General features: G+C 41.4%; 1 protein-coding gene across 1 annotated transcript in view; it reads right to left on the reverse strand.

Moving 5' to 3' along the window:
* The window catches only part of SYCP2 (synaptonemal complex protein 2), a 74,790-nt gene extending 62,319 nt beyond the window's left edge, over positions 1-12,471 (reverse strand). The window contains exons 1-9 of the mRNA XM_084854304.1: positions 12,367-12,471; positions 10,949-10,973; positions 10,317-10,402; positions 9,025-9,113; positions 7,380-7,414; positions 3,992-4,134; positions 3,862-3,914; positions 1,525-1,570; positions 686-781 (exon numbers count right to left, since the gene is read on the reverse strand). Coding sequence (XP_084710430.1) covers positions 686-781; positions 1,525-1,570; positions 3,862-3,914; positions 3,992-4,134; positions 7,380-7,414; positions 9,025-9,113; positions 10,317-10,402; positions 10,949-10,973; positions 12,367-12,471 — 678 coding nt within the window. The remainder of the gene's footprint in view (positions 1-685; positions 782-1,524; positions 1,571-3,861; positions 3,915-3,991; positions 4,135-7,379; positions 7,415-9,024; positions 9,114-10,316; positions 10,403-10,948; positions 10,974-12,366) is intronic.
* Between the last annotated feature and the right edge of the window lie 14,398 nt (positions 12,472-26,869).

Consider the following 26,869-nt stretch of genomic DNA (forward strand, 5'->3'; position numbering starts at 1 on the left):
AGTCTCAGAAGAAGTGGTTTTTCTGCGATAAAATGGGGGGCTGGTGCTGAATTGCCAGAGACCTCAATGTGCAGCTAGGTTGGAGTAAATTGCTAGTGGAAACACAGCCCTGAACTCTTTCATTTCTTCCTAAAGATTATCAGACATCCTAGTATAGTTGCAGATTTGCAATGAAAAATATGGCAGCAAGCAGTGTTGAAAACAATATTAAACGCAACTGAGGCGGAGGATGGCTCTGCACCATTGCCTTACACAGGATGGTGTTTTAGCTGCAATAGCAACTGCTAGTGCAGCTATATTTAAAGTCAGGAAATAGGATCCAGCTGTAAAACAGATAAAAAACACCCTTTTCTATCTGTTGTGAAAAAGTACATACTAGTTTGACACAGGACATCTACATTTATTTTAATACCATGGGCTGATTCACTCATTACATTTTTAGCATGTACATGCGGGGTATTATAAAGCTTGACAAAGATGAATACTTATTTTGAAAAAAAAAAAAGTATACAGAAATGTGGGAAAGCCAGCAGTTGGTTAATGTTCTCAGTTACAGGTTTTAAAAACACTAGCTTTCTTCTCAGAAAACATCAACCCACCCTAATGCTTCTTCCCATTAGAGAACAACTTATTTTCTTTTTTCCCTAAACATTTTAAATGTTTAACTAAAGCAAACTTAACCTACTTCATCATCCGCAGCAATATAGAAGGATACACTTTTGCTACCAATATTAAAATCAATCCAAAATTCTTCAAGATTGTCATCTGCTGGTATCTGTAGCTAAAAGAAATTCAATCCAAAAAAAGGAAACAAAATTATAGATGTATGCAAAATACATACATAATACAAAATAATACAAAATACATGCAAATACATTTTGCATAACAGTCATAACACTCCAGTCTCAATACACAATGAATTAAGCTGGGAATGAGCGTCAGGCGTGCACACTCACCCCTGACCTTGTGCACCAGTCTCAATACAACATTCCTGGTCTCTTTATATCACAGTTCCTAAATATATCTGAAACAAGAAATTGTTATTTTATGTCAGTTTAATAACCAGGATCAAACCCCGGTTTAAGACCCCAGTTAGTAAAGCGATATTAAAACACCGTTCCTATTTCAGACATTATGGGGAGCTATAGTTTAGAGACCAGAACGGAAGCCTTTCATGTGCATGACCCTTCATGAGGCTAGCACATGAAAGGAGGATGAAAGGAGGGAGCACATGGGCCAAACGTTTGTTCCCAGCTTAATAAAATTAACAAGCTAATTGTCTGATTAATTTGCTCAATAAAATAGGAATGCTATGTCTGAACTGGCCCAATCTATTGCACTGAAGTCATAGTCAAAATCATAAATTCAGATATTACCTTAAGAACATTCTGTTTCCCCTTTTTCATACCAAACAGCCTTTAATTTGTTGCCAGTCAATCAAATGTATATTCCTATTTTAATTCAAATAAACAACATAATAATCCAAACAATAGGAAACATACATGTCAAAAGAAAAGGACTTACCTCATGTTTATCGAGGATGGCTGATAAACAAGGATAGGTAAAAACCCTGTAAAGACAGTATTTCCATAATGAAAATATTTCCCCTCCCCCCATCTCCACTCACATAAGTGGAGCCATTTTTCCCATCTTCCATAATCTTTTTTCATGGAAAAAAAGATCAAATTTCATGCTGGTGAAAAAAATATTTCCTAAAAATAATATATATTTAAGGAGGACTGGACTGAGGTGGTTAACTTTAGTCCCATTGATTCCAATGGGTCTACTCTAATATTGACTAAAATGGATCCAGCCTATCATATATTTTACCCATAGCTCTGAGAGTTCTGACACACGGAGAGAATGCCTAGACAACAAGGGCTTTATTCAATTTAATGTCGGGTAGAGCACCATACATGCTGTTGGAAAGCACAATGCATTGTGTTACCAACAGAATCCATAGTATGAACCTGGACTTGGAACCTCCATTCCAGTCTCAAAAAAAGACAAGGAGCAACCTCCATTACTAGGATTCAGAAACTGCACATCAGCCTTTTTATGCCTGTAACACCTTCTGTCTAAGTTAATTATTTTTCATCCCCTGTACTTAATTTCTTGCATCCTCTCATTACCCACCTATTTCACTTGTTAAAAGTTAAACATGCTCTTGGCATGACTCCTTTAAACAACATCTGGCTGGGAATGGATTCTGCTTGTGTTAAAGTATCCCCTGCCCCCGTCCTGCAACTGATACAAAATGGGAGAAGTCTTCTTTCCGGATGGTACATTTTAATCCTTTTAACATTCTAATCAAAAATTTGATGAGATATTGAGACTGGAATCACAACCACTGGGCGGCATCCAATGCCACTTGTGTGCCCATGGGAGTCCCACTGCTAGCACAGTGAGAAGCTAGTGGTTCCTAAAGCAACCAGAAAAGAGCTAAAACGTTAGTTACCAGAACAGGGAAGGTCAGCGGAGCTCACAGAAGGGAGCTCCAGTGACCTGTCCCATTCCAGCGGCAAGCGTTTCTCCTCATTTCTGGGGTCGCAACACAAACAACGGAAGCAAAACTGCAGTATCAGATACTGCCCATTATTTTTTATTTTAGTTATTGAATCCAGAACCAGGGATAAAAACAGGGCTGGAAGCCACTGACATTTTAGGAATCTGCTTTCCTAAGAATTCTCACTGAGATGTTGCAAGCTCATGATTCTCTGCCTTTCCAACACCCCTTCTGCTGCTGGGCATCCATCCCTGCCTATAACACTTCAGTCTTAAACCACGTAGATTAATAGGTATATTCGTTTTACTAACCCCTATTGCCTCTTCCACTGGACCATTTGTCAGCAGAAACTCTTTCCTCTTCCTAATATTTGTTAAAATGTTTAATCTTTTAACAAAGTTCTGTATACTGAGACAGAAGGAACTTTAAAATAGCCATTCTTTTCGCTACTTGTAGCATTTATTGACCAACCCATTTTCTGTCTGTTTGAGAAAATAATTGGCAGTAACCTTCAAGTAACTTCCTTAGGGTGCAATTCTATGCATGTTTAGACAGAAAAAAGTTCTACAACTCCCAACTGGGAGTTGCAGAACTTTATTCTGTCTAAATATGCATAGGATTGTGTCCTTAGTCACTCAAAAATGGAGGCTCTCACCAAGGTCTGAACACATAGGCGCTTGTTAGTTCTGAATGTGCTGTGGAACTACTACCATATTTTATTGCCCACATTTCCTTCCTTACTGTGATTTACTCTATCTTCCATTTGCTCAAACACCCTCTGCCCTCTAGTCTCTTCCCCGTTTACATGAATTCACAATCCATTTTGCACCCATATTGTCCCAAAACCCACTGCTTTGCAAGCCCCAAACCCTATCCTCTAATTTGATCATAATTGTGGCCATGTCCAGGGGCCCCAACTGGTATTGCCGCTTTTGTGCCATTAGCAGAATGCAGACTGCTTTGGGATAACTGGGGGGAGGGGGAGGAGGCTTTAGCCTCCTCTCCCCCCCACCCCCCAGATCCCAGCTCATACTGCTGCTTCAGTGACACTAGCAATGACAACTGGTGGTGGGGGAACATGGGGGTCACACAGTACATTTCAGTGGCCACATGCAGCCTGTGGGCTGTGCACCCATGATTTAAAGTGCATATACTTACAGTGCAATCCTATGGATGTCTACTCAGTTTTTTTAAAAATGTATTTATTAATTTATTACTTTTCTATATCGCCAAAGTTAAGTCTCACTGAGTTCAAAAGGCTTACTCCTAAGTAAGTGGTTATAGGATTGCAGCCTTAATTTATTAATCTTCTGTGATCAGAAAGCTGCCTTCTATTAGCATTACTAACTGCATACCTTCTTTTGTCTCCAAGCATGCCATTCACCTGGTTAAGGAACTTTCTACAATCCTATTAAGAAGAAAAGCAGTGTAAGTATTGTAATCATTTTCCTGGATTGAAAGAATCAGTATTTGAATGAAACTTACTGTTTCAAACTCAGAATCCTTAATTCCTTTAAATGCATTAGCAATAAACTCCATTGAAAACCACTGGCTTGCCAGTTCTCCTCTTTGTTTTTCTGATGTCATTCTACATAAAGCTTCAGTAATGGCAACTTGGAGGTCATAGTCTATAAAATACATGTTAAGAACATTACAGTAAAGCTTTGTTACATTCATCACTTATATCATCATTCCTTTATCATTTCATTTCTGTTCATTTCTATACTCCTCAAAAGCCAACGCTCTCTGGGTGGTTCACAAAAATTACAGTCCAAAAAATACACAACAATATAAATTGTTAACATACAATATTTAAAAACAATTTTAAACAGGTAAAAAAGTGTTACAATAAAATACCGGAACCTCATAAAAACAACTGACATTAAACGTTCCATCATATGCCATCAAATGCCTGCAGCAGAAAAAAGTCTTAACCTGGTGCTGGAAAGATGGCAATGTTGGCAGCAGGTGGACCTCAGTGGGGAGAGCCTTGCATAATCAGGGGGACATCACTGAGAAGGTCCTCTTCCTTGTTGCCCTCCTCTGAGCCTTGCTCAGATGATCGTAGTGTCTGGGTAGGTTCATAGTGGGAGAGGCAGGCCACCAGGTATTACAGTCCCCAGGTAAAGCTTTATAGGCTAAAATCAGCACCTTGAATTTGGCTCAGAAAAGTACAGATAGCCAGTGCAAGCAGGTTAGAATTGGTGTTATATGCTCAGACCTTTGGGTCCCTGCCTATCAAACTGGCTGCTGCATTTGTACAAGCTGCAACTTCTGAACAGTCTTCAAGGACACACTAGAGCCCATTACAGCAATCTAACTTAGAAGTGACCAGAACACACTAATGAAACCAGGTTGTTCCTGTTCAGATAGTGGCATAGCTGGGCTGGAAGCTGGAAGAAAGTACTCCATGCCATTCAGGCCACCTGAGCCTTAAGTAACAATGATGGGTCCAGGAGATCCTCCAAACTACGAATCCCATCCAGAACAGGATGAACACCCTTCATCCACTCAGAATAACCACCCACTAACAGCATCTCACTCTTGTCTGGATAGAGCTTCAGTTTATTAGTGTCAGGGTGGAAACTGAGCCGACAGAACCCCAGAGCAGTCCTGATTCTCAGGAGGATCAGCAATCCGTGGGAGGGGAGCCAGCTCAACCCTCAGAGGCACAGCAGCTGGCAGAGATTCCTCCTGCCGGCATTCCTAAGATAGATAGTGATCCTAGCAGTGAGAAAGTGCGGGAGGGGGGCTTGCTAGACACTCGACGCAGAGAGCGACGAGCAATGGAGGGCGCAGAAAGGAGGCGTAGCGCCCATTTGGCATGCAAGCAATGGCTGCCTCCCGTGGACCCAAGGGAAAGAGGGAGGATCTTTCCCTAGCCCATAAGTTCAGGGTCTTCAAGTGATTCTCCTTCAAACGGGGATCAACTGCCTACTCGGAGCATAGGCTACTCTGCTGTTCATTGCTTAGTTGCTGGTGATTAGCATCTGAAAGAGTCATTAAGTTGTAAAAGGATTAAAGCCTTGAAAGGAATCCTTTCGTCTGTGTCTTGAGTTGGCTACTGGAGTAGACTGAAAGAGGCCACTAGGGCACTCCTGACAATTAGCCTTTATCCAGTCCACTGTTACAGCCAGGCACTGATTTAGTACATCCACAGCCTCACTTGATGAACATGAACAGAAGCAGAGCCATGTGTCATCAGAATACTAATGGCAATGCACTCCAAAACTCCAGATGACTCCACTTGTTTCATGTAGATGTTAAATAGCATGGGGAACAAAACTGACCTGTGGAACTACTTGCTGGAAAATCTATGGGGCCGGGCTGAGCAATATTCCCCAAACACAACCTTCTGGAGCTGGCCATCCAAGTAGGAGTGGAACCACTGCAATCCAGTACCCCACTCCCAGCCCAGATAGTTGCGCCAGAACAATACCATGGTCAATGGTATCGAAAGAGATCAAGGAGAATGAATAGGTGACACTCCCCTTTCTCTCTCTTGACATAGGTCATCATACAGAGTGACCATCATACTAACTCCCCTATGAGGAAAGATTACAACATCTGGCACTGTTTAGCTCAGATAAAAGGTGAGTTAGGGGAGACGTGACAGAGGTGTACAAAATTATGCATGGTATGGGGGAAGACATTTTTCCCTCTCCCATAATACTAGAACCCAGGTTCATCTCATGAACCTGATAAGTGGGAGATGCAGGACAGATAAAATGAAGATGCTTCTTGGTTGAATTCTTTCAGTCTCAGGACCACTGAGTTCCAAATGAGGATTTCCCCTCAATGAAAATTGCAGATTCAGAGGATCAATTCTCGCCAGGACCACAGCAGGGAAGAGACAAGGTAAAACTCTCCCTCCCCATCTGCTGCAATCCCACAGTTCTCCCAGTGGCTGCTATTCACATTTTTGAAAACATGCTTGTTAAATGGAAAAACACATTTAACATCATGTCTACATCTAGGAGTGGAGGGAGCTGGGAGGGAGAGCAGAGCCATTCCACCATCCTTGCTGAAAGACCTCCCTCATGAAGGATCCTCCTTCCTCAACTGTTACCACCAGCAGCCATTCCAACAGACTGTATGGAGGGAGATGAGAGGGGGAAGCAGGGTCATTCCACCAGCCCTTCTGAAAGAATTACTTTTCTTCCCCTCTTCCCTCCCCATTCCTTTTTCCTCATGTGTTGCATTTTTTTAGATTGTAAACCTGTGTGCAGGGACTGACTTGTTTACTTGATTACATGCAACCCACTCTGGAAGCCTTTTTGGCTGAGGAGTAGCATAAAAATACTATCTATCTATCTATCTATCTATCTATCTATCTATGAATGAATGTCTGGCCATCAGTCATCAAGACTGAAAATTTCTATTTGCCAATTCATCCTAAAGCAAACTATGCTAAAGTTCTATATTATTTGGTTTGTGGAAACTTTGTGGGATAGTAACATTGGCTTGGGGCCAACATCACACAAGTGGAAACCTGCTCATGCAACAAGACTTCCCTGTCCTCTCCTCCCCTCTGCAGTTCTCTGCACACCTCAAGTCTGCTGCAGATGGTCACTCTCCAAAGCTGATTTGGGAGGGGGATGCGAGGGGGCTGCAGAGGGAGTAGATACCTGTTCCACCAAGCGGTCTCCCTTCTGCTGGCAGAACAACAGCACTGGACATTACCCATTGTAGCTATACAAAGCTACACAAAAGTACATGCTAGCGCTAAATATAATTATGAGATTCGTGTTCAAAATACTATTCTTTGTATATTTTAACATATTATAACACTTTCAATATAGGACAACAGTAAAACTGTTCTTGGTACATTGACAGAACTAATAAACATCTTAGAAATACCATCTGTGCTTACCCCCCGCATCCAAAATTCTCTTTCCCATATCATTCCTGAAAAACAAATATTATGTTTCAGTTTGATCAATTAATTATTTTTGTACTTATGTTTAATGTTTTGTGTACAATGTATAATGTTTGTGTTTAATATTTTGGGGCAATATCCACTGTTAAAGAACATTCTATTCCAAAAAGCTTTGGAATAGCTTTTTGGAAACTCGACCTTGGAGAAGGAGGCATTTCAGTAGGTGGGGAGGAGACTGGAGAGGCCAGGATATGAGTTATCCTGCGGCCTTTCCAGCCTCCTTCCCTCTCCCTAGCTCATCTACCAAAAAATGCAGGCTGGGAGGACAAGGATGCAAAAATTGCCTCCGCCGCTCCTCCCACCCTGCACTGGATGATCTTAAGCCTCCAAGTTCAAGGGATTTCGATCGTCAAGGGCGTAAGGCATAGGATTGCGCCCTTAATTTGTTAGGGTTTGGGGGAATAATTTTTGTATAAATAGTTGGACTGTCTCAATCAAAATGTATTTACACGTGTTGGTTTTAATATGTTATTGTTCACTACTTTTGATTTTGTAGAAGTGATATACAAGTAAATACTTCCTATCATTTTATTTCTATATAGTCCCCAAGTCCATTTACATATAAAACGGCAACATAAAATGACTAAGGAGGTACTTAGGGCTTGCATAAATGTAAATTTATAATAATATGAAAAATACTTTTAGGTAGTGTCTAGGGTCTCATCAACCAGAACTGTAAAATTTCAATATGCATGTTTTATTTTGAATTTTTTGGCAGCCAGGCTCTTGACTGGGACTAGGTGATGTGAACATGTAAGCCCAGTTTTGGCTCACCTACACTGTTTACCAGTTTGTTTCTGGGCCAAATTCAAAGTGCTGGTTTTAACCTAAAAGACTTACAAGGCTCAGACCCCAATAGTTCAAGGACCAGCTCTCCTGGTATGAACCTACCCGGTCATTGAGGTCAGCTTCAGAGGTCCTTCTAGACATTAGTTATGGCCCAATTGTTGTAGGCTGCTTTTGTGATGTCCACTCTAGGCTTTGGATGGGGGTAAATTTTGTGTATTTGTGGATGAGCACTTTTCATATTGTATTGTTTTTAGATTATGTTTTATGGTATTTATTTGTATTTGTATTATTGTTCTGGTTATGGTTTATATTGTTTCCCACCCACCACCCCATTATAGTCATCATGGATTTCGGTATCGTGTGTCGAAGTCTCTTCAAGACTGCTTCTGCCCTGAAAGGCAGCCAAGAAATATTTTAAATAAATAAATACATAATTTTTTGTAGGGGGAAGCAACACATAAATTTAAATTTTCATCGTCATCAAAAACATACAATAATGGCAATGTGAAGGGAATGCTAGCTATTTCCATCTGATACAGAAATAACTGAAGGGATGCCCCTGAGTTGTCCCCCATCCTTCTTTTTTAGTGTTGGTTTCCTAAATGTTAAATGTAACTTAGCTTGTATCACAAAAAATGGATATCCCTGAAGTTTTAAACAAATTTAAGACACAGAAATGCTGAGGTTCAAATAAAACATAGTTAACTTATTTTTAATTAAGTTCTAGTTTTCCAAAAAGGGGCACTGAGGATCAAGGGTTACATAATTATATTAAAGATAAAATAATTACATGATATGTAGCATTTCTTTTGTAGAAATAATTTTCTTTCTAGTATCTCGTGGCATAGCATCGAGCATTGTGTTCAATTTTCTTATTGCCTAGGGATAATAAAAAGAAGCAATTGAATACTAAGCACATTACAGTGAGAAACATTTGCAATGCATTTGATGATAAACCCCTTTAAATATTTATTTGAACAATGTAATGAAAGAGTTATTGGTTTTAATAACTATAGTTCTCAAAGGTTTATTGTGCAATACATACCACTGACTCTACTGGCACAAAATAAGCAGTCAGTTAGTGGCCCATTTCCAAATAACAAGAAGCCTCCATGGGTGAATTTCCTTGTTGAGATTCTTGCTGTGGTGGCTGCCCCCATTTTGAATATTTAGAGCACAGCGGGGGCATGCTGTAGCTTCTTGTTACATGTGAACCTGGTGAGGGTGGGGTGTGGTGGTGGTTGACAAGCCACTCTCAACCTTAAAATAGCCCGTGGGTTCTGGGTGGAATATGAACCATCCCCACTGGGCCCCAAATATTCAAAATGGCAACCACCACTGCAACAAGAAGCCCTGCAGGGGAATTAATCCATGATGGCTTCTCGTACATGCAAACCAGGTCAGTGTGAGCAAGAGAAGTTCCTTGCTAAGAGCTGGGTAAACTTTGACTGTACCTGATTATCATCTAATCATATATTTGCTGAAACACATGTCATGGAAACAGTGGGCCATTGTGTGGCTGACCATACAGCAGCATCAAAAATACAAGGTGGCCCTTCAAAAGGAGACACTAGTAGCTGGGATGATAGACATCCACAGATAGTGAAGCCAGGGAGAATGGAAGAGTCTGAACAATAGAAATTACACAAGAGAAGAAAAGAATAGGAAAAGAAAAGGAAAGGAAATGTTCTCAAATGTGTAGGGGGAAACAACTTTAATTTGTTTAAGGCTGCAATCATATCCTCACTTACCTGGGAGTAAGTCCCATTAAACTCAATGGGGCTTAATTCTGAATAGAAATGTATATGATTGCACTGTAAGTTATATCAGTTAGATATTGCTGGAACACTGGGGGGTTTTAATCCCTAGAAGTAATGCATAAGGACTTTAGAGGGGCTTTATGCATTCCTAGAAGTAATGCATAAAGTTGTAATGCATGAAGTAATACATGTCAATTTAAACCACTAGATACGCATGCTTCACTTTCATATCTACAAAAATGAAAAACAACTTTTTATAAAAGCTGGTGGTGGCAGGGGATACCTTTTAAACCCTTCTAGTCTTAAGAAATAAATTCCTTACCTCCTGCTGAATAGAAATGTTAATTCTCTTCTCAGCTGCAAGAGCACATGTTCGCAATATAAAATTTTCTAGTATTTGTATTTTACCTAGATCAAAAACAGTAAATATCATTTACATGAATGACTTGCAAACTCATATGATTGAACTTCAAAGACATCCACAATTATAGATGTAAATAAATATTCAACAGAAAATATTTTCATTTAAAAAGCAAAGAAGTTTTGCAACTATTGCCTGTCTGAAGTGACACAAAGCAGATTCATTTATCATACTAGAATTCTACATTTCTTCCATATTACATTTATACAACCCGAAAGGAACAAAGAACGAGGAAGCCTGTTTGCTGAGCTTTGGCTGCAACTCTGGGGATAATTAGGTTGTTTAAATCCTGAATCAATGAGATTTAAGCATCCTAACTATGTATAGGATTGCAACCTTTTTTTCTCTATGACTGAAGAAGTACTTCTTAGAATTACTTCAGAAAGCCACAAATTTTTCACCTTTTCAGCTTAGGTTATCTAAAACTTTATAACCCAGCCCACTTCACAGTAAGAATACACAATAACAGTGATGAATCTAAACACAGATAGGACTATGTGACTAAAAATATAATACATTATTATCAGGCATACCTTCACTGCTGGTATCATGTACTGTCTACAATTTAAACAAACAATGTATTAAAATCTCTCTGCACATATAAGATGACTACTACTTTATTCATAAACATGGGTTGTATCTGATGGAGGCTTTGTGCTAGTGGAAAGCACTTCTACTCATGCAAGACCAAGCACCCAATGTTCACCAACCCCCCACACCTACTGCAGTCCTCTGCATCATATCCCATACTGTTCCAGATTTTCCCAACTCTCAGGAGCAGCTTTTCAGAGAGTGCAGGGAGGGTTGCAGTGGGTAGGGAGCATTGGCAAAAACTGAGTGCCGCACATTGCACAAGCAGAACGATGAAATTCACTTCCACAAGATGTGCTGATGGCCACCAATTTGAATAGCTTTAAAATGAGATTAGAGAAATTCATGGAGGATAAGGCTACCAATGGCTACTAGTCCTGATGGCTATATGCTACCTCCAATATCTGAGGCAGTATGCCTATGTACAACAGTTGCTAGTGAACATGGGCAGGAGGCTGCTGTTGCACTCATGTCCTGCTTGTGGGTTTCCTGTGGGCAGCTAGTTGGCCACTGTGTGAACAGAATGCTGGACTAGATGGACCATTGGTCTGATCCATCAGGGCTCTTCTTATGTTCTCAACTGTTTTCCACTAGTAGAAAACCACCATGGGGTATAACCTCATATATACAATGCAATTAAACCAGTTCTGCCATGTGTAAAAACAAACAAACCTATAATATTTAGGCAGATCCCACAAATAAATAAATTTGTAAATAAATTTATATATTTATAAAATATAAATAAATAAATATATAAATATACACACTTATCACTCTACACAAAAGTGGCTCCATGGTTTAAAATGTGTTTTATTTAGAGTGTGCCCCTACTGGGTTGCCACCTGCTAGATGGAAGCCTCCAATGTTGGCGGTGTCCAAGATTCCTCTACCCTGCATATTTCTACAAGTGGGACAAGAGAAGCGGCAAAGCTGATTTTTGCCTCTCCATCCTTTTTTTTTTTTTTAACTTTTTCCTCTAGACGGGCCTTTCAGGTTGCTGGAGGCAGGGTTGGAGAGGCCAAACAATTCTGTAGATCCCAGCCTCTCCTTTCCACCCCCTCACTGGAATACCCCCTTTTGGACCACTATGAGGTCATCAAGGTCACTTTTACAATTTCAGAAAGCAGGTACTACGGTTGTTTCTACAGGATTGTGTCTTCATTTATTTCCAAAAAGTTATGCAGAAGAAGAGGGAAGAGGGTAGCAGGGGAGGAATTTACCTATTTTATTGTAAGTAAATAAGTTAGAAAAAAATAAAGCAAAATATGAAAAAACCTTCTTGTTCCAAAGATAATAACACAAATATTAAAAAAGAACATGTTAGCTAATTTATATAACAATACAGGAAGTCAATATTTACCATGAGCACATCAAAGAAGTCTTCAAAGAGAGTAGTAAATTTGTCATTTTTTTCATTTACTTTATTTTCAAGAATTTCTTTAGCCTTCTCAAACCAATTAACCATGTAGAGAGAAATAAAATTAAGATTTGTATAAATACTACATTAAAAAGATGATGATTATTAATAGCATTTATGAGCTGCTTTCTAATTTTTTTAAAAAAATCCTGGTACATCTTTGGAGAAAAGACAATAGCTGCATTTGTACATAACACTAGCATTACATGCCCAAGACTCAGGCTCATACGCTCTCCCCTCTCCCCCTCCAGCATGGCCACAATTGACAGTACCTAATGGGACCACTCCACCTTTGCTGGTTTCTTTGTGCTTGCGGGACCCACCAGTTGCACAACAGGGCTTTGGCGCTTCTAAAAATAACCCTGGAAATTAGCAGAAATGCTTGTTTCTGGAGTGAGACACGTCAGTGGAGCACCCTACTGTGAATGTTTCTGCTCAAATTTTAGAAGGGCCAAAGCCCCATTGTGCAAGCAGTGGGTCCCCCAAGTGCACGGATACAATAGGATACAACCCATTGAGAGTGGAAGCTTTTGCTTCTGTTTTCAGCTAATTGAAATGTCTCTTTATGTTCGAACCAGGAACTGCAGTTGCTGTTAACTATGGTTTGTTGAAATAAGTCAGAACCATTAACCAAGCCAATATCATTGGTTTGTTTCAATAAACCATAGTTAACACTAACCACAGTTTGTCTGGGTTTGAACATATCAAGAAGCTCTAAACTTTAAAGTTACATGTGAAAGCAGCCAATACTAGTGAATATTAGATCTAAACCACAACAGCAGTCAAACCACATGCAGACCTGGATGCTGCTATTGCTTCATCCCTAATTAGTCCTAGGAATTATTTTCCAATTTCATATACTTATCTTTTGAACAAGACCATACTCTATCATTGCTGGAAACCCAGCTTCACCTAATATGTTGATATTTTTCCCATGTTTCTGAAGAGTATTTAACAAAGTGGAAACATTGTTTACTTCTTCATTGTCAAGTCCCTAAAATTGAAAAACAAAGGTATGTTTCAGCCTTAATACAAATATCTGTGATCAACAGGATAAAAATATAAGGTTCCCAGTATAAGGTTACAGCTCTCTCTCTTCTTCTTTGCAGAAAGAAATATAATATTTTAGCTCATCACTAAACAAAAAGCTACTTTACAAATAGGTTTACTCTTTTATACATGGCCTTTTTTTTGGCCTCCTCCAGTCCTCTGGCGCTTCTCCCATTTCCCAAAGGCAACATTTCCAAGCGTCTATCTACTAGGTCCTTCAACACCCTAGGATGTAATCCATCTAGACCTGGGGACTTTGCATTTAAAGTGCGTAGATATACCCTGACCATCTCTGTCAACTTCACGTTCTGCTCCTACTTCTTCAGCCTGTTTGTCACATATGCCAGATGGGACACATCCTCTTTGGGGAGAAGACTGAGCCAAAATAGGAGACTTCCACTGCCAAACTCCTGTTAGCTTTCCCTGTTCCCTTGTTTATGCGCCTTTGGATCTCCCAGCCTCCGCGCCTGTACAATAGCTCTGCCCAAAGTCCATTGAAAAATGGGCAAAGAGGGGTCAGACAAACTTGTCTTGAGAGGCTATGCCATAGTAAGCAACACAACTGAAAAGGCCCTCCCTTCTCCCTATCAACCACATGTGTAGGCTAAACCACAATGAGGAGGGATTAGAAACAGAGTGAAAATCTTGAGCAAGTTCATATGAGTTTTTATGGAAATATACAACAGACCATTGTCATCTTCAGAATACTATCAAGCCCATGGTCTTTATATAATTCAAACAGCTCTACACAATATTTTATGTATCATTCCACTATCAATTAAAATAACACAAAAACAAGTAGTCCATCACCTGGCATATAAGTTTGTCTAATTTGCTGAGAAATTGTTTGCTGCACTTATGAGAAATACCATCAGAAAAATCAGTTTCCAAAAACTGTTCCAGTGCTTGGAAGTCATGTTTTCTTGTAGCATTGTCTATACATTTTTCCAGCTGCCAACAGGGGAAAAAACACACAAAAAATCACTACTATTTAACACTTTGTTTTAAGTAAATTGAACACAATGCGAACTCCTATGAGTAAATCCATATAGTGTTTACCTCTGAATTTGAGGGGATTTGGGATGGAACCATGTGGCAGGAAGATCTAAAGTGGTCAAGTGGATGACTTGGAGACTATGAAGCAGGTACCAAAAGGACTTTAACAGTGAACAAATGTTGTTGACAGATCTGCTCCCCCCAAAAGAAAAAAAAACCCACTGATGTTGAGAACAATGATTTTCAAATATAACTTATTGGGACCCCAGATACCTTTACTCCAGAATGTGTACTATATATTTAGGATTTAATCTGCCAATATGTTCAAAGTGTGAACTATTCATTTTTTGAGATTAATTCCATGTAAACCCTACAAAAACAAAGATAAGTTGTTGGGTGCTGTTTATTTCTTTTATTGTGTGTTTTTAATTTATTTGTTTTTTATGTTATGTTTTAATTAAGATTGTGTTTTTAATTTGTATTTTATTATTAGCTGCCTTGAATACCATTTTTGGAGAAAGTTGGGATATAAGTTAAAGAAAAAAATGGTTTTTTTTCTATAATCACTCAAACTATATACTCTAACCATATGCTGATATTCAGAATATACATATGGGGGTGAATAATGCCAGCCCCTCCTGTTCTCATAGTGAACTAAAATAATGCCATCCCTGCCTGTCATTTGCATACTGGGTTTCATAACTGCATAAAGGCCTCCATAAATAGAGTGCAATACATATTGTTCTGAATTGCATGATGCACACACCACAAAATTGAAGTGTACAGATTATTCAGCTTGGGCACACATGCATTGGGCTCTATGTGTTATGCCAGCATGAAATCTAGTGCATGAACATTAGATTATGCCATACGCTGATACAATCCTGATTTCTTACAACAACATACTTTCTGAATGATAGCACAGGGCTTCTGATGATATCAGTAGCAAGAGGCTTAATATGTGCATAACTGGGTACTGAGCATTGGATACAGTCTAAAAGTCACAGACAGGCATTCAAAGTAAGTGTGCTAGGATTGTGGTCTAACTGAAATGTATAGTCTCTGAACAGTGCATGACAACACTGCATCACTGTTAGTGACTGCAGTACTACTAGGATACATCAAATTGGTTTGAAGCTAATGATTTCACACAAATGATAAACAGTAAATAAGGGAAATGTCCACATTTGTGATCCCATGCTCCTTCCAATTTAGCTCTTCGACACATTCAGCCCCTTCCAATACTGAAATTGCTCAGATTCCTCTAAAAGTGTAACCTTAAATGGAGACACTGAAATACAGTCCATTAAAATCTTAGCACAATCCACTTTCCTTCTGTGGATGTGAGGATTTTGATGTGCACTACAAAACTCTCCACTCATTTCAGTGGAAAAAGCTGCTCAGTACAAGCAAAGTGATATGTTGGTAAAGCAGCTTCCTTCACAGAAGTCAAATGAAAAGCCCTCTTATATATGTATCTGTGCATACAGAATGTTTAGGATCTAGAAATCACCCCTTACTGAAGCAAATATCCTTGGAGGAAATATTGTAGTTTGGGTACACATGTGTTTATTCAATTGTGCTGCAGTACTTTCACTAATCTTACATTTTATGCACTTTTAAAGTATACTTAGGATGCAATGGGGAACAAGGAAAGGGTGAGCTAAAAATAGCAAGCCTATTTTCCTCCAGTTTTTGTCATCACTTTAGGCCCTGGACTAAATATTCAGTCTACCAAAATGTGTAGGGCCTATCCTGACTATTGCAAACAAATGCTATGTGAGACATGTATATTATGCCGCTAGAAAAACAGACTGGTATTTGGTGCCAGAAAAGATATTAAAACTAAATCTTTAAATTATTTGTATAGTTCAGAAGGAATACAGATCTATGCATACCTGTCCTTCACGCCTAACAGGCATCTTGGCAGTTTCATATACTTAAACTGTATGTAAAAAAAATGCACATTTTAATTAACATACAATTTAATATACATTACAGTTGACTTTGAAAAGTTACATTTTTGACAGTAAGGTTAAAAACACAACAGAAATGTACAAGGACAGCATATTATTAAAACAATTTGCTCACTTAAGATGCTCTGTGGTAAGAGAATCAAGACCTATCCTTGCATCAGATCTCCATCTACAATGTATTTTACATCACTATTTATTTATTTTATGCAGCAGCCATTCCATTGGGCCATATCAGAGCAGTGAAGAAAAGCAGTACACCATCAGTCCTCCTGAGAGGTCAGCATCAAGCTTTGCCTCTCTCCCAATTGTCATCCAGCAGTCATTCCATCAGGGTACAGAAGGGGCACAAAAGGAAAGCAGAGCCACTATTAGCCCTCCTGACTGAGAAGCCAGCTTCATTGGACTTTGCCTCTCGCCCAACTGTCATCCCACAGCCATTCCATGAGACTGCAGAAGAGAGAAACAGGAAGCAGGGACTGGCTCTGTAAGCCACTCTATCTGGGAGCCTTTCCAACCAAAGAGCCCTCCCATCTTTAAGATCAGCCCACATCACCACCTTAAATATGTTTGGTGGGTGGATGCAAATTTTTCTCAATCATATGAGAAAGTCTTAGCTCAAGGTCAGTCTAGCTAAGAAATGCAGTCCTCAAAAATAGTAATACCTTTCTTTAGTGGATTTTTAAAAGAAATATGTATAAAACCAATAATGCTATCTGAAGTAGGCCTTTGACCCTAGTTTTATGGTTAGACTTCTCTGTATAATATATATAATTTAAAACTAGCTGTGTATCTGATTATTATTTTAAGTGTTATGGTTATAAAATTTTTGTTGGCTGTTTTTTTAATGAAAATTCTTTTTTGTAAGCTATTTGTAACACTGTAGTGAAATGAGGTGCTTTTAAATAAACTAAAAAGTCACTGTATCACAATTATGGTTTATGATACAGAGCCAGCACAATTGTTGGTATGCCCCATCCTATTTACTCATTTGTTGGTACAGCAATTCTTTATGGAAATGTATATACCACTTTTAAAATTAAAAGAAAAGTAAAATTACAGCAACAATAAACAATTATAACAAGGGAAGATTAAAACAGAAGGCTGGCATTAAAACATCTCTACATGCAATCGTAGACAGAAAAAAGTCCTACAACTTTTTAAGTAGGACTTTTTTCTAAAGATTGCACCCTTAGTGATAAAAGGCATGCTTGAAGAGAAAGGTCTTGACAGTGGCGTTTATATAGAACAGATATTAAATGCTCGAAATGGCTAATCTTACACCACATAGTAACCTGGCTGCCACATTCAGGGCCAACTGAAGCTTCTAAACTGCCTTCAAGGGCAGCCCCACAAACAGCACATTACGGCAGTCAAGTTGAGTGTTTACCATCGAATGTACCACAGTGTTTAGATTCTTCTTTTCTAGGAAGGGGCATAGCTGGTGAATCAACTGAAGCTCATTGCTTTGCTTTTATTTATTTCTGTCCCACCTTTTGATCAAATGATCCTCAATGTGGCTTACAATAGATTATAATACTATGTGTGTAATATAACACATACAAACTGCAAACCCGCACAGTTCAGCAGCTCTGAATCCTCCGGCCAACAGCAAAGGCCATACTATGCTTCCTTTCAACTCCGCAGTCACAGGGCAACTGGAAAGGTGAGGGGAAGCAAGCTCCCAGCAGCGTCTCCATCAGTGGCCAATGGATGGGGCTAGGTTGGTCTCCTTTGCTGTGAGGTTCTTCCTGGGAGGCAGTGGATGCAACATCCCACTTGCCCTCAGTCAGCTTCTGGCCAACCAGAAACCAGAAACAAGCACTCCCAAAGTATGAACCTGATATTTTAGGGAGAAGTGTAACCCCATCCAAGGTCACATTTCTACCACTATCCTAGAATTAGGGATACCCTGATTTATTATTGGATCGTTAGATTACCCCCCAAAGGACTGCAGTTATTCACTATGGTTAAAGAACATGCTGAAATAAACAAAGCAACCAAAATTCATGTCACATAAATCAGCCAAGGGTTGGAGCCAGAGTGTTGCTTAGTGAAGTTCCAGTTCCACATGCATTGGTGGAAAGGCCTGGAAGGCAATCTTTGCAATTCTTTTTTTCCCCCAGCAGCCCATGCCTCCTGAAAAGCTGCTCTGGAGGGCTGAGGGCCCCTCCAGAACAGCATGAGATGTGACACAGGAGACTGCAGGGGGGATAGGAGAATTTGGGAAGATCACCTTTCCCTCCTTTCTCTAACGGGGAGACTCTGCTGGTACCTTCCCTTAAAATGGAAGTCCTTATGTTCACAATAGCTGATCTGGAGCCAACCCAGTGGGCTCCTTCACGCTGAGCTTTTACCCTGCGATTGAGATTGCTCCTTCACGGAGGTTTGCAGGCTCTTTACATGACGCTGTGATCATTCAAAGCATCTCCTGCACTAAATGCCCTTTGTTCCATTTTTAAATAGATCGCAGATAATGACATATCAAATTACCCCCTTGTGTTCTGCTTCAATTTCCTCTGTGAAAACAGTAAAAGAGGCAAGAAGAGGAGCGAGATCAATGAAAGATAATGGAAGACTCAGATACAGGGAGAAGGAGGGGAAGGGGGTGGGGGAAATGGAAGCAGGGGGAAAGGGAGTTGTTGTGATCCTGCATTTAAAACGGAAGCAGAAAGCCCTGTTTTAAATGCAGGATTTTAGGCTGGTGTAGAGATGCCCAAGGGGAAGTATACATTCCTATTACATGGGGTGAGGGGTGGAATCAAGGCTAAAATGGGGCAAGGATCTAGCATTATTACTCTCACGTGATATTACTGCCCAATAGATCCTAAGAAAATGTCTGAAAAGGTGGAGGGGACATAATAACATAGTATCACAGCCCAGCAGATCCCTGATGCATTGTCTATAAAGGCAATCCTATGCCTGTTTATGAAGGGATCTGTCTTTATAAATAGGGTTACCACATTTTGTTGTTTTTCTTGGCCCTATTTACAATGCAAAGGAGGATTTTCCTGTCATGGAGATAACTTCACCTGCTGAATATCTGTGCGAGGATGCTGTTTAGCCACTGTTGTCTTTTCTTTTTAAGATGTCAACACCTAAATTAAGGAAAAAATTAAGGAACAAACCAACAGATAGTACTGGACTGTATATTTTAGACTGTAAGGGCAGAGCCCGGTATTTTTTTTTTTTTTTTAATCTTACAGTGCAATCCTGCACATGTCTACACAGAAGTAAGCCCCACTGAGTTCAACGGGGCTTGCTTCCAGGAAAGTTTATAAAGGATTGCAGCCTTGGATCATTTTAGGCATGATTTTGAGGTCCACCACAACCTGACTCCGTTCACCACAAATGATAGGAGAGAAATGCGGGCGAAGAAGGGGGAGCCCTCTCTGCTCCTCTTCTTCCTGAGGGGGGCAATCAAGCCCTGTTACCTGACTAGCACCCTCAGGTAGACGGGGTGGTTCTGAAGGGCAGATTGTGAGAGGGCTTGGGAGGAAACGTGTCAAGCCCTCTTCACACGACACAGCAAGACGACGTGCCAGTCGCAGAGCACTTTCGCCCTCAGCCAATCAACATCGAGCTCTAGCGAAATGTTTCCAACCCAATGGGGGGCCTCGAGCGCCCTGAGAGCCAATCACGAGGTCGAAGGGACGCGAGAGCAGCTTTGCCTCCTCTCGCGCTTGCTTTTCCCTTTTTTTTTTCCCGCGCGCCGGCTCGTTCTAGCCAATCAGCTGATGATTAGTTTGACGGATAACGGTTGCTCTCAGCCGCGGCCGTTTTCTTTTAGCCCCCCCCCCCCCCGCAGGTTGGAGAAGTTTTATACATCTTCGCCACTGTCAGTCACATTAGTTCTCCTCACAAATATCACGTATTTAACTTGTTTCCCGTTGACAGTACCCAAGGTTAGTCCTACGTAGAGTAAGACCCATTGAAATGAATGGGAGTTAAGTTAGTCATGCCTAACAAGCCTCATTCCCTTCAATGGGTCTACTCTACGTAGGACTGACATTGGGTACTGCCCCGTGAACGCACAAACGCCCATCCTGCGATAATCAATATTTTGGCTACTGCCATTTGGGTGACTGCTTCGCTCTTTCTCCACACCTGCGTTTTCTTTATAGCATCTTTTAACCCACTTCAGCAATTTCCTCACGTGCTCTACTAGTACATCTATAGAGAACATGAGTTATTGGGTGGATTAGAAATGTAATAAATATACATCAATTTCGAATGTATATCTTTCTATTTTCACCAAAACGGGCATTTCACACAACCCGTTTTGGGCCTCGTATTTTGATAGCAAATACCGGGAAGTGGTTGTTTAACCATTTCACCCTGCATACTGATCCCAGCTTCCCAAACTACTAGTCTCAACTGACTTTTTTTATTTCATTTATTTATTTATTGCATTTATATCCTGCCTTTTTTCCTCTTGCAAGGAACCCAAGGCAGCTTACATTAACGTCCTCCTCCTCCTCTCCATTTTATCCTCACAACAACCCTGTGAAGTAGGTTGGGCTGAGAGTCTGTGACTGACCCAAAGTCACTGAGTGAGCTTCCATGGCTAAGTGGGGACTAGAACCCGGATCTTCCGAATCCCAGTCCAACACTCTCACCACCACACTACGCTGGCTTTTTAGGCTGTGGGGGCTACAGGTTGTATAAATCAAGTTCTAGGCACATGATAGAGCATCCAGACAATGATTCCACCACGTTCCCTGTTTATGATGGCAAAACTATTCACATATTCATAATAAATGTGTTGTTGCTGTTCAGTCGTTCAGTCGTGTCCACCTCTTCGTGACCTCATGGACCATAGCACGCCAGGCCTTCCTGTCCTGCGCTCTCTCCCGGAGCGTGCTCAAGTTCATATTCATTGCATCGGTGATGCTATCTAGCCACCTCATCCTCTGCCGTCACCTTCTCCTTTTGCCTTCAGTCTTTCCCAGCATCAGGGTCTTTTCCAGGGAGTTTTCTCTTCGCATTAGGTGGCCAAAATATTTGAGCTTCAGCTTCAGTATCTGTCCTTCCAATGAGCACTCAGGGTTGATTTCCTTTAGGATGGACTGATTTGACCTCCTTGCAGTCCAGCGGACTTGTAAGAATCTTCTCCAGCACCACAGTTTGAAGGCATCAATTCTTCGGCGCTCAACCTTCCTTATAGTCCAGCTCTCACAGCCATACATTGCTACTGGGAAAACCATTTATTTATTTATTTATTTATGTAAGTTATTAATCGCCCATCTGGCTGGTCACCCAGCCACTCTGGGTGATGTACAACATATAATAAAACAGTTTAAAACAATAAAATTCTACAATAAAAACATTTTCTAAAATATCCTAACCCACCCCAAATGCCTGCCTGAACAACCACGTTTTTAATGCACGGTGGAAGCTCATTAAAGAGGGGGCATGATGGAGTTCCTTAGGGAGGGAGTTCCACAGAGTGGGGGCCACCACAGAAAAGGCCCTATCCCTCGTCCCCACCAGTCTAGCTGTCCTGGCTGATGGGACAGAGAGAAGGCCATTCGAGGCTGATCTTGTTAAGCCGCCTGTCTGGTGTTGCTGGAGGCGCTCCTTAAGATAGACTGGGCCAGAACCACGTAGGGTTTTAAAGGTCAAAACCAACACTTTGAATTTGGCCCGGAAAACAACTGGCAACCTGTGCAACTCCTTCAGCACAGGAGTGATGTGATCTTGCTGGCGGCTGCCTTTAATCAGGCGAGCCGCCACGTTCTGTACCAGCTGCAGCTTCCGAACTGTCTTCAAGGATAACCCCACGTAGAGCGCAGTAGTCTAAACGAGAGGAGACCAGGGCATGTACTACCGATGGGAGCAGATGGTCAGGAAGGAAGGGGCGCAGCCGCCGTATCAGATGGAGTTGATACAGTGCTGCCAGGCTCACAGCTGACACCTGAGCCTCCATGGACAGCTGGGAGTCCAAAATGACCCCCAGGCTGCGGACCTGGTCTTTCAAAACCATAGCTTTGATTATACGAACCTTTGACAGCAAGGTGATGTCTATGCTGTCTAGGTTTGCCATAGCTTTCCTCCCAAGGAGCAAGCGTCTTTTAATTTCATGGCTACAGTCACCGTCTGCGGTGATCTTGGCGCCCAAGAAAGTAAAATCTGTCACTGCTTCCATTTCTTCCCCTTCTATATGCCAGGAAGTGATGGGACCAGATGCCGTGATCTTCGTTTTTTTAATGTTGAGTTTCAAACTAGCTTTTGCACTCTCCACTTTCACCCTCAACAGGAGGCTCTTTAGATCCTCTTCACTTTCTGCCATTAGGGTGGTATCATCTGCATATCTGAGGTAATAAATGTGTATATTTGTAATATATGCTGGGATGGCAGGATTGCCCTATCCAAAGAGGCTTCCCATTAGGAATAGGCCACTTCCATACAATTCCTTACTATGTAAATGTAATGTTTATGTTTTCTTTCCCGTGTGTGTATGTATGTATGCTGCATACCTGCAATCTTTACTCCTCAGTTTTGAGGGATAAGGACAGCAAGTTTCTGGCATGCATATATTGGAATGAAACCAGGGACACAAACTGATGTGTACATAAGCTACCGATCACCCTTGGTTTAATGTATTTTAATGGCCATTTGGAAATTTACATGGTTCATATGTAAATACATCTAAAGGCAGGGCACTCTGAATATATTCCATCCCCAAAGGGGATTTTCTGGATCAGCCACAGATTGTCTGGAATCCAATTTGAGATTAATTCAACAGCTGCCTATCATTGGACAAGCTGGATTTTGCAGCTTCTACAGTTAGTGATGGCGACATTGTTTGTTGCTTGCTGGACCTCAGACAATTCATTGCACCCAGTTTACACAATTTGGTAAGAGCAAATATAAATGCTCATTGGGAACAAACGGAATTTCCTGAATGCACTGCAGTTGCCAACCACAAATAGCCATCAAGTTCTTAATAACTCATTCCCAAATTATAACTTTAAAAAGAAATCTATGGGTGAGAAATAGCAGCCCATCATGGATGATCACATGTGGTTCACTGAAAGGTGACTTGCTTCAGATATCGCACATCTTAAAAGTATGTAGAAAAATAAGGGATGGGATAAAGCAGACTACAAAAAAACTAAAAACAAAAAGGTCTTCTCGTATCATTTTAGGAACATAGGCAGCTGCCTTATCCCAAGTCAGACTGGCCCATCTAGCCCAGTCTTGTTGACACTAACAACAACTTTCCAGAGTTTCAGGATTCAAGCAGGATTCCTTCCTTGCCCTACCTAGAGATGCTGGGGATTGAACTTGTGGCTTTCTGCATGCAAAGCATGTGCTCTGTCACTGAGCCACAGCCCAGCCAACTGATGCACTTGGAGGAGCAGGTGGTATTTGGAGCAACACTCCTTTTCCTGCCAGCTAGAACCGTTTGCAGGCAGGTTTCTTTCCTAGCCCTACCTGGAGATTCTGGGATTGAATCTGGGATGTTTTGCATGCAAAGCAGGTGGTCTGCCATGAGCTAGGACCCCTCTCTATTTTATTCCAATTACCATATGCAATTTCTAAGTATGCCCATTTCAAACCATTTTTAAACATTTCAAGATGAAGGGAGGAAGCTTCTGTTATATCCCAGAATGTTCTGGAGGGATAACCACACATGGGACTTAGCAATACAATGGACATTGTGATGTGTTTCATATATAGCAATATATGAGCCTATACAGCAGACCTTATGGCCACAAGATCTGATCTAATTTTTGAACTTTTCTGTTTCTTCCCCCATCCCCTGTCTCTTATATCACTTAGCCTGATGGAGAGTTCTGAAAATTTGAAAGCTTGCACAGTCTTTTTGTGGGATTTTGGTTGGTTCAAATACTGCCTAACTGTCATTATTTTCTTTTCCCCCATGGATTTTTGGGTAAGTTTTTAAAGGTTTAGAAAAGTATTAATGTGTAACGTAATTGTTGGAAATATTTAAAAGTACCACCAGATGTCACTATAACATAAGAAAAGAAAGGTATAACTATTACTGTTAAATGCAAAGGTAGCCATGTTGGCCATAAGAAAAATTCCGAAATCCATATTAGTGTAATACCTTTATTGGGCCAACCAAAAGTTCACCCCCAAAACGTGAAAGCTTTCAAGATCTCTTCAGCAGGCAATATGTTACAAAAAGCAGGAGGAAGAATAAGGGGCGGGGGGAGGTTGATGATGGTGTCTGCATTATCACAGTCTTGAGACAGAATTGGGGAGACGGGTTCTGCGGAGATTCAAATAAGGCTCTAGCAGGTGATGGTTTCAGTTTTCACCTCGAGTTGTCCCTAGGACTGCTGGGAACAAGAAAGAAAAGTTTGATCCCCGATTTTTGCAAATATAAAATCCAGCGGTTACTCAGGAATGTCTCCATCCCGGGCAAAGAACACAGGCTTCTTTAAAGTCTTACTGCCAGTAACTAAGCCTTAGAAGAGGCATTCCAACCTTTTCTGGGATGGGCCATAGCTCAGTGGTAGAACACATACTTTGCATGTGGACAGTCCCAGGTTTGAACCCAGCACCTCCATGTAGGGCTGAAAAAACTCCTGTATGAAACCTGGGGCCAATCTACCTAGCTGATTTAATGTGGTGATAGAGCACATTGGGGTCTTTTATGACAGATGACACTGTCACCAATCCACTGCTATCCCGCAGGATCTGTCCCAAAAATGTGCATTTTTGAAAAGTCCTTTTACTCAGTTGTTTTTCTTAAATGCGGCTCTGGAGTGGTTCCGTGGCAGTGTGCTCAGTCCCCCCACATTAAATCTTGGGTGTGCCTCTGTGACCTGGATGTGACCTGCAAGTGACGTGGTCAAGGGGTGGGGCCGCTCCTTTCTCACCCCCACATCCCTCTTTTTCCCCATTTGCAGTAGGGCTGCATCCACAATAAGTAGCCTCCTTTTCCCATTCATAATAGCAGTAGAGCTGTTTCATTCACAATAGTAGCCCATTTATATGTAGTGCACAATAAAGAATACACAGAGCTGAAGGAGAAAGGGCAGCCAATAGCCTGCAGCTGCGGCATTTTGCATTCGGGTTACTGAGATACACCTCAGGGATGTACAAAAGTCATTTACCTTTCCACGGATTATGTTTATGGGGGGGAGGCGTTACCGCCGGAATCCTCGACGGGGGGGAGGCGATCCGTTCCTCCCCCTCGGAATCCTCGATGGCCGGCTGTGCTCCGCGGCTGCTCCACGGAGCAGCCGGCCAGGCCCAGCCCAGGCCAGAGCTGTCCGCAGCCGGATTTCCAGCCGCGGAGGGCTCTGGGTTAAAAAAAACAACAATTTGCGTTCCTTATTTTTCACCGTCTTAGTCTACGTAGATATTTACGTAGACTATTAGGGCGAAAATAAAGGGGAACACAAATAGCGTAGCGGGCGCTATTTGCGTCCCTTTTTGATTTGCCATTTTAGCCTACGTAAATATTTACATGGGCTAAAACGGCAAATCAAAAAGGAACGCAAATAGCGCCCGCTACGCTATTTGCGTTCCCCTTTGTTTTCGCCGTAATAGTCTACGTAAATATTTACATAGACTAAGACGGCGAAAAATAAGGAACGCAAATGGCGGCGGCTGTAGCCGCCGCCATTTGCGTACGCGTTTGTTTTTTTAACCCAGCCATGATAGGCTACGTAAATCTTTACGTAGCCTATCACGTAAAAAAACAAACAAACCTCCAGACTGCAAATGGCGGCAGCGGCGGCAGCCGGTCAGAAGGCCAGCCGCCGCAGCTGCTGCCACCCGGAACATCCGCCCCAGGTAAGTCTCGTCCCGGGGGGGATCCGCGGGGGGGCAGGCCATTCCGCCACAGATTTTGGGGGAATCTCACCGAGATCCATGGCGGAATTCTCTGACATCCCTAATACACCTACAACTTCTCAGTGGCTTGATACACCTACAACTAAGGAATACCCAGAAGGAAAGGAGAAGGGTGGCCAGTACAGCAAGGGAGCATGGACAGGGCTGGGAACAAACCTCCCCAATCAATTACAGAATCGCACTGGGTCACCCCTTCAGAGTAACACAGCAGTTTGCTTTTTCCAATCACAGATAGCAGCTGTGGATCATGTCTCCCCTTCAGAACAGTCCCCTCTGTATTTGATTTTCCTGTGTGTTTATGGGGAAGAGGAGGCTTAGTTCTGGTCGGGGAAGTGGAGGCAGCAGTAGCCACGGCTCCTCACTCCAGAGCGCATCCCTCCCATGTAGTTGTGTGTGATTGGTGAGTTTGGTTGGCTTGGCTCGCTTGGAAGTTGCTGTTCCAGACCATTTTGCAGAATAAGGACTATTGCCTGGAATGGCTACTGAAACGTGGTTTCTGTGGACATTTTGTAGCTTCTTATACCAATCCCATGTAGTTATGTGTGACTGGTGAATTTGGTTGGCTTGACTTGCTTGAAAATTGCCATTAT

Source organism: Heloderma suspectum, chromosome 4 (assembly GCF_057233095.1).
Source record: "Heloderma suspectum isolate Gila_16-S chromosome 4, 16-S_ref, whole genome shotgun sequence".
In the NCBI taxonomy this organism is placed as follows: Eukaryota; Metazoa; Chordata; class Lepidosauria; order Squamata; family Helodermatidae; genus Heloderma; species Heloderma suspectum.